The sequence below is a fragment of the Pseudorca crassidens genome, chromosome 2, assembly GCF_039906515.1.
Source record: "Pseudorca crassidens isolate mPseCra1 chromosome 2, mPseCra1.hap1, whole genome shotgun sequence".
NCBI lineage: Eukaryota > Metazoa > Chordata > Mammalia > Artiodactyla > Delphinidae > Pseudorca > Pseudorca crassidens.
Genome location: NC_090297.1, coordinates 116,837,620 through 116,857,926, shown reverse-complemented (window position 1 = coordinate 116,857,926; position 20,307 = coordinate 116,837,620). Strand labels below are relative to the sequence as shown.

Below are 20,307 nucleotides of genomic sequence, written 5' to 3'. Positions count from 1 at the left end.
GTTATAACAGCTGGTAATAACTACCTTGACAATACCTTACTCAAGTGGTATCTCTTTAGAGAAGGCTTCTCTAACCACCCAATCTAAAATAGCCACTCACCTCTCCATTCAAACTCTAACTTCCAACCCTGCTTTTTCTTTAGAGAACTTCTAATTTTTAGTATATTTATTTATTTACTTGTTTATTTATTTTTTAATTTAATTTTTTCCCTCATGATGAGAACTTTAAAGATCTACTCTCTTAGCAACTTTCAAATATACACTACAGTATTATTAACTATGGTTATCATGCAGTAAACTACATCCTCATGACTTCTTTATTTCATAACTGGAAGTCTGTACCCTCCACCCACCACCTCTGGCAACCACAATCTGTTCTCTGTATCCATGAGTTTGTTGGGTATTTTGTCAAGATTCCACATGTAAATGAGATCATATGGTATTTGTCTTTTTTTGTATGACTTATTTCACTTTACGTGTTTATTGTTTATCTTTCCCATTAGAATGTAAGTTCCATGAAGGCAGGGATTTTATCATACCCTCTACTGTATTCCCAGGGTCGAGAACAGTACCTGGCTCATTATTACTACCACAGGTAACATTTGCTGGGAGAATGCAATGTGTCAGTCTAAGTGCTTCAGAAGTAGTAATAAATAGTTGAATGACAGAAAGACTATAAATGGTGCTTTGTGGTAAACAATATTAAGATAGAAGCCCAGTTTAATAGGTTCTAAATAAGAGCTGTCATTAACCTGTAGTGCTACAAGTCTAAGTACAAAAATGCCCTCCACGGAGATGTGCCTTCACTTCTAAGCTGTCCTACATTTGAAAAGCTCTAAGAACAGAGGAGATAAACAATATCATTTATTATATTATTTGTGCCAAAAACATGTCATACAGATGTCCATGCATAAAACCCCTGGCTTGAAAGCAAATTTGAGGGAGAGAGCAGGAAACAGCACTACGTCTGAGCAGGAAATACTAGTGCTATAAAACCTAAATGAGTGCTGTGAAACCTGGGAGGAGGGTTTCAATGGCAGTGACACCTGCTTCAGTAGCAGCAGGAGGTAGTGGGAAGTGGCTAAAGTTCAAGCTTCCCAAATGTTCCAAAGAAGAGAGCAACACATCTACAGGAAGCCTTCTAACAAATATGCCAACTACTGTTCAAAGACAAGCAGAAACAAACCTGAAGAATACGGGTTTTCTGTTGATTATTTGTCGTTCTTCTCGACTTGGTCCTTTCCACTTCATGTCTATGAACCCACCCTCGAAGTTCATGATTTAACCTATAAAATAGCTTAATTAGTTAAACATATTTCATAGAAACAGATGTCTCACCTTTGGTTGGAAATGAATTTAATCATATTCTGAGGTTCTAAAGAGCATTCCAAGTGCCTAATGGTTCAATATTCTTTTTTGATTTGAGAAAGCTAAGACACTTAATGTTATCTTTAATGACATGCATTTTTATATGGTAGCCTCCTCAATCAGAGTTCAAAATTCAAAGAAAATTAGAGCTAAATACCTGGCAAACATCAATACTGGATGCAAAGGTTTTTCCACAAAATAGTATTTCCTGTTTCTGCTCTTGGACTATGTACACACAAATACTGGAGACACTGGAGAGCACAAAACAAGTCATAGGAGTCCTAACAACAAATGGATTCATTAAAGCCTTTGAAAATCATGCTTTTTTGGGGAGTAGAAAAAGAATGAATCAACTGCTCAGGAGGAGAAATTTCAAGGTACTATAATCCAAATTTTCCAACACTGGAAATTAAAAAAAAAAAAAAAGCCAGTTCAAATATAACTTCCCTTTATTTTGCTTACTCTTTAGAGCAGTTGTGAAGATGTCAGACTATACTTACTTAAATATAGTTGATTACTACGTATCACAAAAAAACTGAAGCAGTTTTTGAGGTTCAAAGATAGGATCCAAAATCACAGGAAAAAATTCAAGGGAAAAGTAGATAAAGAAAAGTACACTAATGTGAAAATGACTCCAGAATCACATATCTTCAAATTATTATCTTCCTAATTTGAAGAAAAAGGTACTTTCCACTATGAATGTTACCACTGCAAGTCTAACACTTACCCTGAATTTTTATATTAATATCATTCTTCAGTTTTCAAATAAGACATATTTAAGTATACAACCCCAATACCATCACATGAAATAGACCCATCACCATCTCTATCAGGTTGCTGGGGAAACTGGACAACAATTGATACGCCTACGGTTATTCAATAAATAATTCATAGTTTTCTCAACCACTTGGTTAATTTGAACAAATACTTTTCTAGGTTCCAAAGCTAAACACAGGAACCCACTCAGATATATCTGCAACAACTGAAAACACTCACCTGAGAGATTCTGTTGTGTTAATCAGGGGCTGACAGGGAGGTGGAGGAATATAGAGTAGTGGTTTTTCAGTTAGCACCATCAGGGCTTTGTCATTTGAAACAGAATGGTCATATCTGAAAAACAGATTTACAAAATGTGTTACCTTCTGTCTTAAATTCCTAAGACGAAGATTGCTATAAGAAAGTCATTGCTAGTATTAAGATTTCATGGAAATAAAAATACTGTATAAACAACGAAGTCCTACTGTATAGCACAGAGAACTATAGTCAATATCCTGATAAACCATAATGGAAAAGAATATGAAAAACAATGCGTCTGTGTGTGTGTGTGTGTGTGTGTGTGTGTGTGTGTGTGTACACATAAAATGGAATCACTCTGCTGTACGGGAGAAATTAACTCAACATTGTAAATCAACTATACTTCAACAAAAAAAGTTTTTAATATTGTAAATAGAACATACTGCAAGAAAGAAGTGAATGTAATTTAAAAAGGAGGGAAGTATAGACCACACAGCACAAATTTCATTTTCCAATTTTCTACAGAGATTATCATGGTAGTTCACATTTATTGCTCAATTATTATGTACCCGAAACTAGGGATACAATGATAACACATGGCTCATATCTTCAATGAGCTCAAGGCATACACAGTGCTGCTGGAACAGAGGTGGTGACAAAGTAAGAGGGGAAATTGGGGGAAAGACCCACCGATTGATAGGAAAGACTTACGATTGATAGGAAAGTATTATTAACCAGGACTGAAGTTTTGTGGTCATTCTCATCTCTGTGATAACAGAACTGAATAGTCTCCTTAAAACAGTGTGTGTGGTAGGGGAAAGGGAAAGCATAAAATACTTGGTAGGAGAAAAGTAAAAGCCTTGAAAAGCTAAATATAAATTTTAGAATCCCTAATAAAACAACAGAGTGACATTAACCAGTTATTCTATTAACTTCAAAAAATATACTTTCCTAATCATCACAGTGATCTATATCATGCAAATTCATATCCAGGATGTGATGTAGGGAGCAAAATCTGAGTTGAAAATTAGAATCTGAGCTGAGGGCATTATTGTTATTTATTCCCTTCAGTCGGCTATTTTAACCTTTCTCACTAAGAAATCTTAGCTCTATCTTGAATTTCTTTATATACAATATTCTGGATTTAGAAAACTGGATATATTAAAATCTAAAAAGAAAAACTATAAACACAAAATTGGACACAGCTAGATTTGTACTTTTCATTAATTCAATCAACAAATATTTACTGAATACCAACTGTGTGCCAGGTACTGTGCTAGGTGCTGGATTTCCAATAGGGAACAAGGGAAATGAAGTCTCCATCCTCAAAGACCTTAGTGGGGAAGATGGACCAAATACAAGAAAACAAACACATAAAATAAATCCAAACTGTGGTAAGAGCTATGAAAGAAATAAGCATATGGTTGAAATAGAAAACCAACAACAATGCCTACTTTAGATAAAATGGTCTGAAAAGGAGACGGTATTTAAGACAAGGCATAAAAGATGAGAGGAAGCCAGCCCTATAGAAACTGGGGTAAGAGCGTTCTAGACAGAGGCAGGTGGGACAAGGGAGGATTTAAGGAACTTAAGGAAAACTACTCATCAGCTGAAGAGTTGTAAGCAAGTGAGGGAGGCACAAGATGAGGTTGGAAAGACAGAGACCAGATTATGATAAGGAATTACTAAATTTAATAAGAAGCCACAAAAGGGTATTAAGTAGAGAAGTGATATATTTTAATTTACATTTATGCCTTGCCATTGTTACCAAAAACAGTTTTGATAGAGGCAAAAGGGGAAGCTGGGAGACCAGTTAGGAGAGATCTATAGCAATCTGGGCAAGAGATGAAGATACTATGGACTAAGGTGGTGGCAATGAAGATGAAGAAGAATGAACCAATTCAAGATAATATTTGGAAAGAACATCAACAGCACATGTTGAAAGGGAGGAACCAGGGTTTCTGACTTGAGAAACAGAAATAAAGAAGCCTGTTGTAACCATTTTATCCTGGGTTGTCTGGTGCGCGAGTGGTGAAGCAGTCCTCTCAGAGATGAGGGAACATGGCGCTGCTCCCACGTGCATGGTTGCCTCTGTCAGTACAGTGTCTAAACCGCAAGGCTTGATTGACCCAGTTTCACTGTTTCCACCTGAGCTGATAAGGGCCTGCCTCCCTCAGGATCCTTGTGGAGCCATGTGGCTGACAGGGTCTTGATGCTCCGGCCAGGTGTCAGGCCTGTGCCTCTGAGGTGGGAGAGCTGAGTTCAGGACATTGGTCCACAAGAGACGTCCCAGCTCCACGTAATTTCAAATGGCAAAAGCTTTCCCAGAGATCTCCATCTCAATGCTAAGACCCAGCTCCACTCTACAACCAGCAAGCTAGAGTGCTGGACACCCTATGCCAAACAACTAGCAAGACAGGAACACAACCCCATGCATTATCAGAGAGGCTGCCTAAAATCATAATAAGGTCACAGACACCCCAAAACACACCACCAAACACGGTCTTGTCCACCAGAAAGACAAGATCCAGCCTCATCCACCAGAACACAGGCACCAGTACCCTCCACCCAGAAGCCTACACAACCCACTGAACCAACCTTAGCCACTGGGGGCAGACACCAAAAACAATGGGAACTACGAACCTGCAGGCTGCGAAAAGGAGACCCCAAACACAGTAAATTAAGCAAAATGAGAAGACAGAGAAACAAACAGCAGATGAAGGAGCAAGGTAAAAACCCACCAGACCAAACAAATGAAAAGGAAATAGGCAGTCTACCTGAAAAAGATTTCAGAGTAATGACAGTAAAGATGAACCAAAATCTTGGGAACAGAATGGAGAAAATACAAGAAACATTTAACAAGGACCTAGAAGAACTAAAGAGCAAACAAACAATGACAAACACCACAATAAATGAAATTTAAAATTCTCTAGAAGGAATCAATAGCACAATAACTGAGGCAGAAGAACAGATAAGTGACCTGGAAGATAAAATAGTGGAAATAACTACTGCAGATCAGAATAAAGAAAAAAGAATGAGAAGAATTGAGGAGTCTCAGAGACCTCTGGGACAATATTAAACTCACCAACATTTGAATTATAGGGGTCCCAGAAAAAGAACAGAAAAAGAAAAGGACTGAGAAAATATTTGAAGAGATTATAGGTGAAAACTTCCCTAAAATGGGAAAGGAAATAGTTAATCAAGTCCAGGAAGCACACAGAGTCCCATACAGGATAAATCCAAGGAGAAACACACCAAGACACACATTAATCAAACTATCAAAAATTAAATACAAAGAAAACATATTAAAAGCAGCAGGGAAAAAGAACAAATAACATACAAGGGAATCCCCATAAGGTTAACAGCTGATCGTTCAGCAGAAACTCTGCAAGCCAGAAGGGAGTGGCAAGACATACTGAAAGTGATGAAAGGGAAAAACCTACAACAAAGACTACTCTACCCAGCAAGGACCTCATTCAGATTCAACGGAGAAATTAAAATCTTTACAGACAAGCAAAAGCTAAGAGAATTCAGTACCACCAAACCAGCTTTACAACAAATGCTAAAGGAACTTCTCTAGGCAGGAAACACAAGAGAAGAAAAAGACCTATAATAACAAACCCAAAACAATTAAGAAAATGCGAATAGGAACATACATATCGATGACTACTTTAAATGTAAATGGATTAAATGCTCCCACCAAAAGACACAGACTGGCTGAATGGATACAAAAACAAGACCCATATATATAGTGTCTACAAAAGACCCACTTCAGACCTAGGGACACATACAGACTGAAAGTGAGGGGGATGGAAAAAGATATTCCAGCAAATGGAAATCAAAAGAAACCTGGAGTAGCAATTATCATATCAGACAAAATAGACTTTAAAATAAAGACTATTACAAGAGACAAACAAGAATACTACATAATGATCAAGGGATCAATCCAAGAAGAAGATATAAGAATTGTAAATATTTATGCACCCAATAAAGAAACACCTCAATACATAAGGCAACGAGAAAAACATAATTCAAAAACAGTCATGTACCACAATGTTCATTGAAGCTCTATTTACAATAGCCAGGACATGGAAGCAACCTAAGTGTCCATCGACAGATGAATGGATAAAGAAGATGTGGTATATATATACAATGGAATATTACTCAGCCATAAAAAGAAACAAAATTGAGTTATTTGTAGTGAGATGGATGGACCTAGAGTCTGTCATACAAAGTGAAGTAAGTAAGAAAGATAAAAACAAATACCATATGTTAACACATATATATGGAATCTAAAATTTTTTAAAAATGGTCATGAAGAACCTAGGGGCAGGATGGGAATAAAGACTCATACCTACAAGAGAATGGACTTGTGGACATGGGGAGTGGGAAGGGTAAGCTGGGACAAAGTAGGAGAATGGCATGGAAATATAAACACTACCAAATGTAAAATAGATAGCTAGTGGGAAGCAGTCGCATAGCACAGGGAGATCAGCTTGGTGCTTTGTGACCACCTAGAGGAGTGGGATAGGGAGGGTGGGAGGGAGAGAGACACAAGAGGGAATAGATACGGGGATAAATGTATATGTATAGCTGATTCACTTTGTTATAAAGCAGAAAATAACACACCATTGTAAAGCAATTATACTCCAATAAAGGTGTTAAAAGAAATAAAAAAATAAAAGGATCATACACATCAAGTGGGGTTATCCCAGGAATGCAAGGATTCTTTAATATATGCATATCAATCAATGTGATAAACCATATTAACAAACTGAAGGAGAAAAACCATATGATCATCTCAATAGATGCAGAAAAAGCTTTCAACAAAATTCAAAACCCATCTATGATAAAAACCCTCCAGACAGTAGGCACAGAGGGAACTTTCCTCAACATAATAAAGGCCATATATGACAAACCCACAGCCAACATCGTTCTCAATGGTGAAAAACTGAAACCATTTCCCCTAAGATCAGGAACAGGACAAGAGTGTCCACTCTCACCAGTATTATTTAACATAGTTTTGGAACTTTTAGCCACAGCAATCAGAGAAGAAAAAGAAATAAAAGGAATCCAAATCAGAAAAAAAGAAGTAAAGCTGTAACTCTTTGCAGATGATGTGATACTATACACAGAAAATCCTAAAGATGCTACCAGAAGACTACTAGAGCTAATCAATGAATTTGGTAAGGTACCAGGATACAAAATTAATGCACAGAAATCTCTGGCATTCCTATACACTAATGATAAAAAATCTGAAAGAGAAATTAAGGAAACACTCCCATTTACCACTGCAACAAAAAGAATAAAATACCTAGGAATAAACCTACCTAAGGAGACAAAACACCTGTATGCAGACAACTATAAGACACTGGTGAAAGAAATTAAAGATGATACTAACAGATGGAGAGATATACCAAGTTCTTGGATTGGAAGAATCAACATTGTGAAAATGACAATACTACCCAAAGCAATCTACAGATTCAATGTAATCCCTATCAAACTACCATTGGCATTTTTCACAGAACTAGAACAAAAAATTTCACAATTTGTATGGAAACACAAAAGACCCCGAATAGCCAAGGCAATCTTGAGAAAGAAAAATGGAGCTGGAGGAAACAGGCTCCCAGACTTCAGACTATACTACAAAGGTACAGTAATCAAGACAGTATGGTACTGGCACAAAAACAGAAATATATATCAATGGAACAGGCCATAAAGCCCAGAGATAAACCCATGCACATATGGTCACCTTATTTTTTATAAAGGAGGCAAGAATATACAGTGGAGAAAAGACAGTGTCTTCAATAAGTGGTGCTGGGATAACAGGACAGCTACAAAAGAATGAAATTAGAACACTCCCTAACACCATACACAAAAATAAGCTCAAAATGGATTAAAGACCTAAATGTAAGGCCAGAAACTATCAAACTCTTAGAGGAAAACATAGGCAGAACACTCTATGACATAAATCACAGCAAGATCCTTTTTGATCCACCTCCCAGAGAAATGGAAATAAAAACAAAAATAAACAAATGAATAAACCTAATGAAACTTCAAAGCTTTTGCACAGCAAAGGAAACCATAAACAAGAAAAAAAGACAACCCTTAGAATGGGAGAAAATATTTGCAAATGAAGCAACTGACGAAAGATTAATCTCCAAAATTTACAAGCAGCTCATGCAGCTCAATAACAAAAAAACAAACAACCCAATCCAAAAATGGGCAGAAGACCTAAAGAGACATTTCTCCAAAGAAGATATACAGACTGCCAACAAACACATGAAAGAATGCTCAACATCATTAATCATTATAGAAATGCAAATCAAAACTACAATGAGATATCATCTCACACCAGTCAGAATGGCCATCATCAAAAAATCTAGAAACAATAAATGCTGGAGAGGGTGTGGAGAAAAGGGAATACTCTTGCACTGCTGGTGGGAATGTGAATTGGTACAGCCACTATGGAGAACAGTATGGAGGTTCCTTAAAAAACTACAAATAGAACTACCATATGACCCAGCAATCCCACTACTAGGCATATACCCTGAGAAAACCATAATTCAAAAAGAGTCATGTTCCAAAATGTTCATTGCAGCTCTATTTACAATAGCCCGGAGATGGAAACAACCTAAGGGTCCATCATCGGATGAATGGATAAAGAAGATGTGGCACATATATACAATGGAATATTACTCAGCCATAAAAAGAAACGAAATTGAGCTATTTGTAATGAGGTGGATAGACCTAGAGTCTGTCACACAGAGTGAAGTAAGTCAGAAAGAGAAAGACAAATACCATATGCTAACACATATATATGGAATTTAAGAAAAAAAATGTCATGAAGAACCTAGGAGTAAGACAGGAATAAATACACAGACCTACTGGAGAATGGACTTGAGGCTATGGGGAGGGGGAAGGGTAAGCTGTGACAAAGCGAGAGAGAGGCATGGACATATATACACTACCAAACGTAAGGTAGATACCTAGTGGGAAGCAGCCACATAGCACAGGGTGATCAGCTCAGTGCTTTGTGACTGCCTGGAGGGGTGGGATAGGGAGGGTGGAAGGGAGGAAGATGCAAGAGGGAAGAGATATGGGAACATATGTATATGTATAACTGATTCACTTTGTTATAAAGCAGAAACTAACACACCATTGCTAAGCAATTATACTCCAATAAAGATGTTAAAAAAAAAAATCTACAAATAGAACTACCATACGACCCAGCAATCCCACTACTGGGCATATACCCTGAGAAAACCATAATTCAAAAAGAGTCATGTACCAAAATGTTCATTGCAGCTCTATTTACAATATCCAGGAGATAAACAACCTAAGTGTCCATCATCGGATGAATGGATAAAGAAGATGTGGCACATATATACAATGGAATATTACTCAGCCATAAAAAGAAACGAAATTGAGCTATTTGTAATGAGGTGGATGGAACTAGAGTCTGTCATACAGAGTGAAGTAAGTCAGAAAGAGAAAGACAAATACCATATGCTAACACATATATATGGAATTTAAGAAAAAAAAATGTCATGAAGAACCTAGGGGTAAGACAGGAATAAAGACACAGACCTACTAGAGAATGGACTTGAGGATATGGGGAGGGGGAAGGGTAAGCTGTGACAAAGCGAGAGAGTGGCATGGACATATATACACTACCAAATGTAAAACCGATAGCTAGTGGGAAGCAGCCACATAGTACAGGGAGATCAGCTCGGTGCTTTGTGACCACCTAGAGGGGTGGGATAGGGAGGGTGGGAGGGAGGGAGACGCAAGAGGGAAGAGATATGGGAACATATGTATATGTATAACTGATTCACTTTGTTATAAAGCAGAAACTAGCACACCATTGTAAAGCAATTATACTCCAATAAAGCTGTAAAAAAATTTTTTAAAAAAAGGTAAAAAAAATAAAAATTATTAAAAAACAAAAGGCAGAACACTCTATGACATAAATCACAGCAAGATCCTTTTTGACCCACCTCCTAGAGAAATGGAAATAAAAACAAAAATAAACCAATGGGACCTAATGAAACTTCAAAGCTTTTGCACAGCAAAGGAAGCCATAATCAAGAAAAAAAGACAACCCTTAGAATGGGAGAAAACATTTGCAAATGAAGCAACTGACAAAGGATTAATCTCCAAAATTTACAAGCAGCTCATGCAGCTCAATATGAAAAAAACAAACAACCCAATCCAAAAATGGGCAGAAGACCTAAATAGACATTTCTCCAAGGAAGATATACAGATTGCCAACAAACACATGAAAGGATGCTCAACATCATTAATCATTAGAGAAATGCAAATCAAAACTACAATGAGGTATCACCTCACACCAGTCAGAATGGCCATCATCAAAAAATCTACAAACAAGAAATGCTGGAAAGGGTGTGGAAAAAAGGGAACACTCTTGCACTGTTGGTGGGAATGTAAATTGATACAGCCACTATGGAGAATAGTATGGAGGTTCCTTAAAAAATTTTAAATAGAACTACCAGACGACCCAGCAATCCCACTAATGGGCATATACCCTGAGAAAACCATAATTCAAAAAGAGTCATGCACCACAATGTTCACTGCAGCTCTATTTACAAAATCCAGGACATGGAAGCAACCTAAGTGTCCACTGACAGATGAATGGGTAAAGAAGATGTGGCATATATATCCAGTGGAATATCACTCAGCCATAAAAAGAAATGAAATTGAGTTATTTGTAGTGAGGTGGATAGACCTAGAGACTGTCATACAGAGTGAAGTAAGTCAGAAAGAGAAAAATAAATACTGTATGCTAACACATATATATGGAATCAAAAAAAAAAATTTTAAATGGTCATGAAGAACCTAGGGGCCGGACAGGAATAGAGACGCAGATGTAGAGAACGAGTTGAGGACACGGGGAGGGGGAAGGGTAAGCTGGGATGAAGTGAGAGTGGCATGGACATATGTACACTACCAAGTGTAAAACAAATAGCTAGAGGGAAGCAGACACATAGCACAGGGAGATCAGCTTGGTGTTCTGTGACCACCTAGAGGGGTGGGATAGGGAGGGTGGGAGGGAGGAAGACGCAAGAGGGAAGAGATATGGGGATATATGTATAGCTGATTCACTTTGCTATAAAGCAGAAACTAACACACCATTGTAAAGCAATTGTACTCCAATAAAGATGTTAAAAAAACAGAAAAAAAAAAGCCTATTGTAGACAAGTGGGTGGAAACAGAATATGGAGAAGGACCTCGAGTTTCACTGTGCAGGTGTTAAGTTTGAAATGTTAAAAGAGAATTCAAGGAAACTACTGGATATACGACTCTGGAGACTCAAAAGTCTGGACGGGAAACATAAATTCAAGAGTCATCAGGATATATAGAAATGGATTGTGTGCTAAATTATGGCAGAAAGAAGACAAAAAAGTTCACAGTTCCAAGCCTTAAGATCTGGATAGCGGAGGAGCCTACAAAGATGAAACAGAGCCGATGAAAAAAGAGGAAACTAAAAATGTAGCAATACAAAAGGAGAATGCTTCAAGGAGGAGTGATCTACACAGCCAAGTGCTGAGGAAAGGTCGAGTGAGATGAAAACAAGTTTTCACTGAATTTGACAGTGCTGAATTCACTGGCCCCCTTGACAAAAATAATTTTGGCAGAGTGGAAAACTAACTTCAAGATAAAAGTCAGAGACTTCTATGTATGCCACATACAAGGGGAAAAAAGCAACAGCTGAGGGTATATAGATGATTCTTCCCTACAGGTTGCACCAGAAACATTCTTGATGTCCTTTCTTCTGCCTGTTAGGGTTATTTGAAATAAAACAGAGATGGTGGTACATAAGTAATGACTGCACACACAAAAGGAAATCAGCCTAAACTAGCTGCTGAGGGAGAAGAAAAAAAACCTCTGCCTTGCACTTGGTAAATTCTGAATGCTTATAAGAAAAGGCTGTTTGCCACACTAAAAAAAAAAAAAAAAAACTGTCAAGAACAAAGATCTGTCACATATTTGTTATTTTAAAAATCAGGCCTGGGCTTCCCTGGTGGCGCAGTGGTTGAGAGTCCACATGCCGATGCAGGGAACACGGGTTCGTGCCCCGGTCCGGGAAGATCCCACATGCCGTGGAGCGACTGGGCCCATGAGCCATGGCCGCTGAGCCTGCACGTCCAGAGCCTGTGCTCCGCAACGGGAGAGGCCACAGCAGGGAGAGGCCACAGCAGTGAGAGGCCCGCGTACCGCAAAAAAAAAAAAAAAAAAAAAATCAGGCCTAAAATACAAATGCTTAAGTCCATCAGCAAAGTCTAAAACTACTATTGAAAATATAATTCTGATTTATAATTTTATTTCCATGTGATAAACTCTAGTAATGATTTCCGCACATCTGTGCTGACTGGCTTTGTTCTATCAGCCAAAAATATTCTTTGGAAAAGAAAAAAAAATCTGATAGGAAAAATACCAGGAAAGGGACTAGGTAGAGTTGAAGGGGAAAGAAAAGGGAGAACCTAAGCCAACATGCAATCTGGAGGCAAATAGATCCACACTAGTCCTGAGATGGTCAGGGTTCTAGGCTGCCTGCAAACCATTCCATACCAATAGAAAAAATTTCAACGAATAAATCACTAAAGTGAAGGACAGTATTAAGGAGCTAGAGTTACTGAGAATTCCTGGACTACAGGTTCTGGCTGATGCCTTATGTGTAGCGTGACCATCCTTTTCCCTTTATCTAAAACAGTCCTGATTTATGCCTGACGTCCTGACATAAATATTACTAGCACCACCTTTCATTCTTATAAGTGCCTCAGTTTGGTTGACAAACTATATGGTCATATTACTTATATACCACACATTTCTAAGACTGAAAAAATATATGCAGTTAATTATTAAATAAAAGGCAAATGCAATATTATAAATTACAACATTAAGAATCTACTCCTGGGCTTCCCTGGTGGCGCAGTGGTTGAGAGTCCACCTGCCGATGCAGGGGACACGGGTTCGTGCCCCGGTACGGGAAGATCGCACATGCCGCAAAGCGGCTGGGCCCACGAGCCATGGCCGCAGAGCCTGCGCATCCCGAGCCTGTGCTCCACAAAGGTAGAGGCCACAACAGTGAGAGGCCCGCGTACCGCAAAATATATATATATAAATAAAAAGAATCTACTTTTTTATTTGAACCAGTTCTCGTAACTCTCCTAAAAAATGAAACATAACATAAAATAAGCTGCATTAAAAAAATAAATACAAATGTCATGGCTGAGTGTAAATAAACTACCTAAAATTCAGTTTAAAACAAATTCATACTCGGTGCTTTCAAATGTTTCACAAACATGTTTTTCGTATCTGTTATTCAGTATTTATAATAATAAAAGAAAACATCAAATAATGGACCGACACCTAAATCTCCCAAGTGCCTCAATAATAACCTCAGATATTTCAAGAGACTTACACGTAACCTTTACAAGAATCGATAATCACATCCATTTTTTACTAAGACCAGTAACCCAGATTATGCACAGGCAGTGGTGACTCTGGGGTCAGGGACAGAGCGATGGTTTGCATTTCATGCACTACTTTGGAAGCTGATAAATTACAGCCTAAAAGCCATCCAGACCTCTAGTTTGAACTAGTACAATCAGTGTACTGTGCTTTCTGGGAACCACCATATTACCTTACTCTAACATGGACATATAATAAGTGAAGGCTTCTATTTATTGTAGTTAGTGCAAAATAAGTAATATTCTTGTCAAGCTTACCTGAACCGTAATTTCTGGTGTCTAATCTCATTCCATTTTTAGCAACAAGCTATACAACCTAAGTGGCACAGTCTCAACTCTCACACATCCAAAGACTAGCTATTAAAAATGTAACCTTTGCTGGATCTCACGTAAACAACAACAGAACTCAAAATTACAGGACATGTAGGGCAAACTTGGAAAAATTATTTAGTAAATTAAAAATTCTATTAAACTCTAGCAATATTCAGGGACACACTTATATGATCACTAAGATCAGTATTTCAGAAGCATGGCTAATTTGGGCATGTAAAAAAAAAAAAGGCAGGAAATGTTAGGTTTTCCAACATCATGGCATCTATCACATTCTATGTTGCATTACAGTCACTACCATATAATTCTTTGGATCCTCTGCCACATTTAGCATAGTACTTTGCACACTGCAGCTTCCTAAAAAAAAAAATGAATACTAGCATTTTTTCCAGGAAGACTAAATGAAGACAAGCCTGAAGGACTATGGTAATAATCTCATTAAATGGTATGGGTGTAACAAAGTAAAAATCAGGAGAATGATTCCCCTATGGCCTTTGGCCTGTAAAACCTTAGTTAAGAGTAAACAAATCTTTAATGATTTTCAAGCATTATTCTGTGCCACAGTTGCCACACTATGACCTCCCTTTGCCTTGTTAGTCAAGGACCTAGCTCCATTTGGCTGTAATAACAATTACAAATAACACAGGGAAATGTTTATCAAGAAGTATACAGGTCTGAAAAGGTCCACTATAACCTTCTTCTAGTTGACATAACATAGAAATTGTATTTTCATAGAGTTAAGTCTTTTACTATTGAGAAGCTATATGGAAATTTACCAAGACAGAATTAAATTATAACAAGGGAAGGAGATTCAACAAAAATCACAATAAACAAGTATAAATGATTTTACCTAATGACTACAAACAGATTCAACCATATCATTCCACCAAATCATATCTATCACAGATGATATAGTAACAAATATTAAATACATTATATGTATAAACATATGACAGACAATAAAATAACTATATTAAAGACATTATATACAATATAATATGTATATATTATATGTGTTTCAATTTGTATATTAGTGCACACAAACTGAGATTTTTAAGGTCACATCTCTATAAGAATTCTGAAACTGGGACAGCTTTTAAAAAGTATATTTATTCTTAGAACTGATCTTAAGAGTAAATTTAATGAATGTCCTTGTAACTCGTTTGTTCTACTAGTTAAAATTGTGTATAAACAATTTAGATGTAAATCTAACCTGTAGCTGTTTTTCTGGATGATACCATCTGATGTGTCTTGCTCCTCTTTAGCAGAAAATCCTAGAAGATGCCTCCTTTGATTTGTAGGGTTCACACCAGGATTCATCCTCCTGGAATCTCGTTCCAACATACTGAAAATTTTAAAATGTTAAGAAATAATTGAAATAAAAATGTCATACATATGCATCCTACGTGTAGCTCTGAAGCAAATCAAAGTTCTTTTGTAGCTCTATACACACAGCAAGAATACTAGGCATAGAAGCAAGTCAAAACAGCTTACTGATATGGTCAAATCCCTAGCTTGGCATCCTGTACATATATGAAAAATAATTTTGAAAATAATTTTTATAAGTATAGAAGTACCTTATTTATAACCTGTTTAGACAAAGTCAGTATTCTATATGCTTTAAAAACTATAATTATGTGTGTGTGTATATATATATATATATATATATATAAAGTAGAAACACGTACATATAAAGTAGAAATAGGTACATATAAACGAATTCTAAACTCAGATAATAACTGGAATAAGAAGTCTTAGATGCTGCAAACTGATTATTTTCAATGAGGAAATACTTCGAATGAAATGGGAATTTTTCTATCAACAGCCAAATTCTTTAGATTTTCACAATCCCAGAAGGCAGGCTATCAAATAAAGCTAACAGAAATTTTTTTAAATGCCTATGAAAGTTTCCTACTTACTTCTTTCTCCCCACTCTCCCTAATTCCTTCTTCACGTATTTGGGGCAAACATATGTATATCAATATCAATCAAATACTGCAATAGTTATTTAACACTTTTATTCATTCATTCATTCATTTATTTATGACTGTGTTGGGTCTTTGCTGCTGTGCGTGGGCTTTCTCTAGTTGCGGTGAGCGGGGGCTACTCTTCGTTAAGGTGCGCAGGCTTCTCATTGTCGTGGCTTCTCTTGCTGCGGAACACAGGCTCTAGGCGCGCAGGCTTCAATAGTTATGGCACGTGGGCTCACTAGTTGCGGCTTGCGGGCTCTAGAGCACAGGCTCAGTAGTTGTGGCGCACGGGCTTAGTTGCTCCGCGGCATGTGGGAATCTTCCTGGACCAGGGCTCAAACCCGAGTCCCTTGCATTGGCAGGCGGACTCCTAACCACTGTGCCAGCAGGGAAGTCCCAACACTTTTAGCTCATTAATCAAGGGCTTAGAAATTTGGCTCATCAATAAGATATCTTGTGTGTGTGTTTAATTTTACAATGCCACACATATAACTTACACTAGTCATAATCTTCTTGAAATTCAACACAAAGGGAATTTCCCTAGAAAAGCACAAAAGAAGGGATACCAGATTCTATTTAGAGGGATGAAGTAGAGGAGGAAAATAAGGCTGACGAGAACGTCACAGTTAAGGGTCCTGTGATTCTAAGAGAAAAGGATTTCTTTGGGGTTTAGTAATTTGCCTCCAAATTTGGGGAAAGGGATGTTAGGTGGAAGCAAAAAGCAGGTACACCTCTCTAGACTCTTTTTCTGATATCTTATGTTCCCTATTCTCCTCAATTCTTTACCTCCAGAATCACTGCCTTCCAGTGGTTCTCACAGGTATGCTGTGGCACTCTGGCATACTACAAACTCTTCAAAAGTGTACCACCAAATTATGATCATTGTATAAAATTTAATTTTGCTACAACTGAGGCTACATTTTGTTACAATTGTATTTTTCAGACAGAGTGTTTACCTGAGTGGTCACAAACAGTATAAACCCTTCTGCAAACGAGGTAAAAGGCCTAATGGAATGTCCAAGTAAACTCAGGAGAACTTAGTTTGGTGAGTATTTTAAAAAACATGAGATAAGCAGTGAACAAAACAATTTTGTCGGGAAGCCAAATGAAGAATGTGGTGATAACTGCAGAATATATTTTTTCTTTTTGAAATTTATGTTTTTGAAAAGTGTTTACTTTTTAATCCTTTCAAGTGTAATGCTAAAAATTTTACTTAGGAAAGTATTCAGTAAACAAAATCAAAGTTAAGAACTTTCCCGCCAGTTTACAGCATCTCAATTAATTCACCCCCTACTGGCCCACCCCTCCATTGCATTAGTGAAATATCCACATAGTAACATTCCTGTTTGGTGAAGTACTCCCTCAACCCCGCCAATCCCTAGAAGAAGCTCTATCACCCTAACTGTTTAAGAATTGCGTATGTGGCCCACCCACATTTTATTTCCATTGGACAGTGTTGAGCTAAAGCTCCTGGGAAGGAACGGTGTTTGGGAGGGGAGCAAATTCTGGGTTGTCCCTCCCTGGGATTCACTTCAATAGGGTCCTCTTTTTTTTTTTTTTTTTATAACTAGAAATGCTTTAACTAGTACCACCAGTCTTGGTACTAGTTCTGGACTCTGTGGCTATTCAGACAAGTCTAAGCAAGCCTTCTTCCAATGTCCAAAGACACCTAACATCCCCCGCCCCTCACTCCAGGCTTTCTTTTTCAAGCCTTTAGTTTCTTCCATATGTTCCTCTTTATAGTACAGTCTTAGGTCCCTTCAGCATATTTGGTCACTCCCCTCTCAATATGTTTCTCAGAGATGGGTCCAGAACTGGCCACAACACTTCTGAGGTAGTATGACCATTATAGGATGGAACGGGGTAATTCCTTCCCATGTTCTAAATATTATTCTTCCACCAATATACCTAATACCAGGTAGGCTTTTTTGGCAGTTACATCATACTCTACATTGAGGCTGGTATAATTAAAACTCCAACTGTTCTCACAAACTGATTTTGGACTATTACCTTCCCTTCCTTTCCTCTCCTCTCTCACTTCCAATTCTGAAGTTATATAATTGAGCTTTTTGATCCAGCTGAATAATTTACATCAAATTCCTCTTAAAATATCATTCAAGAACTTTTAGAATCCTAATTAGCAAAAGAAATTCTCCTTCTAAGCAAGGAACAACATACCAGCAACATCCTCAACTGAGTTGTCATTAAGATATCGAAAAGAACAGAGCCAAGAAATTGAGCCCTGCAGCACGCTCCTAGGGAGCGCCTTCCAAGTTTGTAAAAACATAAGTTAAACCACTTGTGAATTAATTGTAATATATCCTAGACCAAAATTCCCTGTCTTGACCACAGAGATATTACAAGACTGTTAAACATCCTTCTAAGATGCAAATACAGTATGACAGCAGCAACCATTTTTTGAGCACCTACTATGTACTAAGGAATGAAAACTCAAAGAAAGTTGAGGCTCAAAGAGTTTAAACAGTTTGCCCAAGTCATGCTGTGATATGGTGATTTATAAAAAGAAATATATATTTGGTCACAACATTTTCCTGGCACAAAGCTCCTTAAACCCTTGGAATTTCCCAAGTGATAAGACCCATAAAGGTGCCTTTTGCTATGTCAATGAGGTGAGCTGGAAGGCCCTAGGTTACCTAAGGATAGAGAGAACCATAAGAATAGAGAGTTGGAACTTTCAGTCCCACCCACCACCCCCCAACTCCAGGGAGGGGAAAGGAGCTAGAGATTGAGCTCAATCACCAATGGCCAACGACTTAATCAACCTGTCTCTGTCATGAAGCTTCCATTAAAACCCAAAAGGAAGGGATTCAGGGAGCATCTGGGTTGGTGAAGATTCAGGGACAGTGGTCAGCTTGAAGAGGGCATGGAAGTTCCCTGTCCATTCCCCCATACCTTGCCCTATGCAGCTTTTCCATTTGGCTGTTCCTGACTTATATCTCTTTATAATAAACAGGTACTCTAGTAAGTAAAGTGTTTCTCTGACTTCTGTGAGCCACTATAGCAAATTAATTGAACCTGAGGTCATGGGAACCTCTGATCTATAGCCCATTAGCCAGAAGCACAGGTGACAACTTGGATTAGCGATTGATGCCTGAAGGGGGTGTAGGGTAACTCTTGTAGGACTGAGCACTTAACCTGTGGGATTTGACACTATCTCCACACTGTCTGTGTCAGAATTAAGTTTAATTGTAGGACACCCAGCTAGTGTCTGAGAATTGCTTGGTGGTATGGGAAAAACCTCCCCACACACTGGAACTGGGTGATCAGAACACTTAGGGAGAACTGTTTGGTGGTGTGGAAAAACATACATTGGAATTGGTATAAGAAATATAAGTGCTCTGAGTAATTAACAAAGCCAGGATTTGGGTCCAGGATTAGAACATCATCACTGCATTATGTTGACATTTCCCAGAATGACTGATTTTTTTTTAAGTTGTTTCAAACTAGTTTATTTAGTGGTTCCATTTTCATTCCTCAATAGATTTTATGTATTTCTCATAGGCTTCTTCACTCATTAGTTCATCTAGTTCTGAAGGGTTACTGAGTGTCATCTTGATCAGCCAACCATCTTCATAACAAGATCTGTTGACAAGTCCTGGATTTTCTGCTAGAGCTTCATTAATTTCAGTTACTTCTCCTGATAGAGGAGAACAGAGTTCACTAGCAGCTTTCACACTGTCCAAAGCACCAAATTCCTCGTTTGTTCAATTTTGTCCCAACTTCAGGCAGACTACAGTAAACAACATCTCCCAAAGCTTCCTGTGCAAAATTGCTGATTCCCACTGTTCCAACACCGTTTTCTGTTGTTACCCATTCATGTTTGTCTGTGAATTTACGACCCGACAGCAGAACGGGGCCGGCGACCGCCCGCAGTCCCCACGGTCGCGGCGAGCAGGGCGCGTTGGGCGCAGAGATGGCGCGCAGGCTGCCGACCGCGCAGCCCGCACGCTCCACGCCACTCGCAGCGCCACGTTCGCAGCCAGAATGACTGATTCACTCATTTATTCAACATGTACTAGATACCTCTTATGTTGGAATCATATTTGATGCTAAAGACTCAAAGATAAAAATCAAATACTGTGTGTGTGTGTGTGTGTGTGTGTGTGTGT

At 38.1% G+C, this 20,307-nt stretch overlaps 1 protein-coding gene and 1 pseudogene across 1 annotated transcript in view; both read right to left on the bottom strand.

Moving 5' to 3' along the window:
- ATF6 (activating transcription factor 6) overlaps nucleotides 1–20,307 on the bottom strand; it is a 219,850-nt gene that overhangs the window by 135,515 nt on the left and 64,028 nt on the right. The window contains exons 10-12 of the mRNA XM_067728453.1: nucleotides 15,421–15,552; nucleotides 2,365–2,478; nucleotides 1,187–1,286 (exon numbers count right to left, since the gene is read on the bottom strand). Coding sequence (XP_067584554.1) covers nucleotides 1,187–1,286; nucleotides 2,365–2,478; nucleotides 15,421–15,552 — 346 coding nt within the window. The remainder of the gene's footprint in view (nucleotides 1–1,186; nucleotides 1,287–2,364; nucleotides 2,479–15,420; nucleotides 15,553–20,307) is intronic.
- Nucleotides 19,196–20,199, bottom strand: LOC137216626 (glycine cleavage system H protein, mitochondrial-like; annotated as a pseudogene).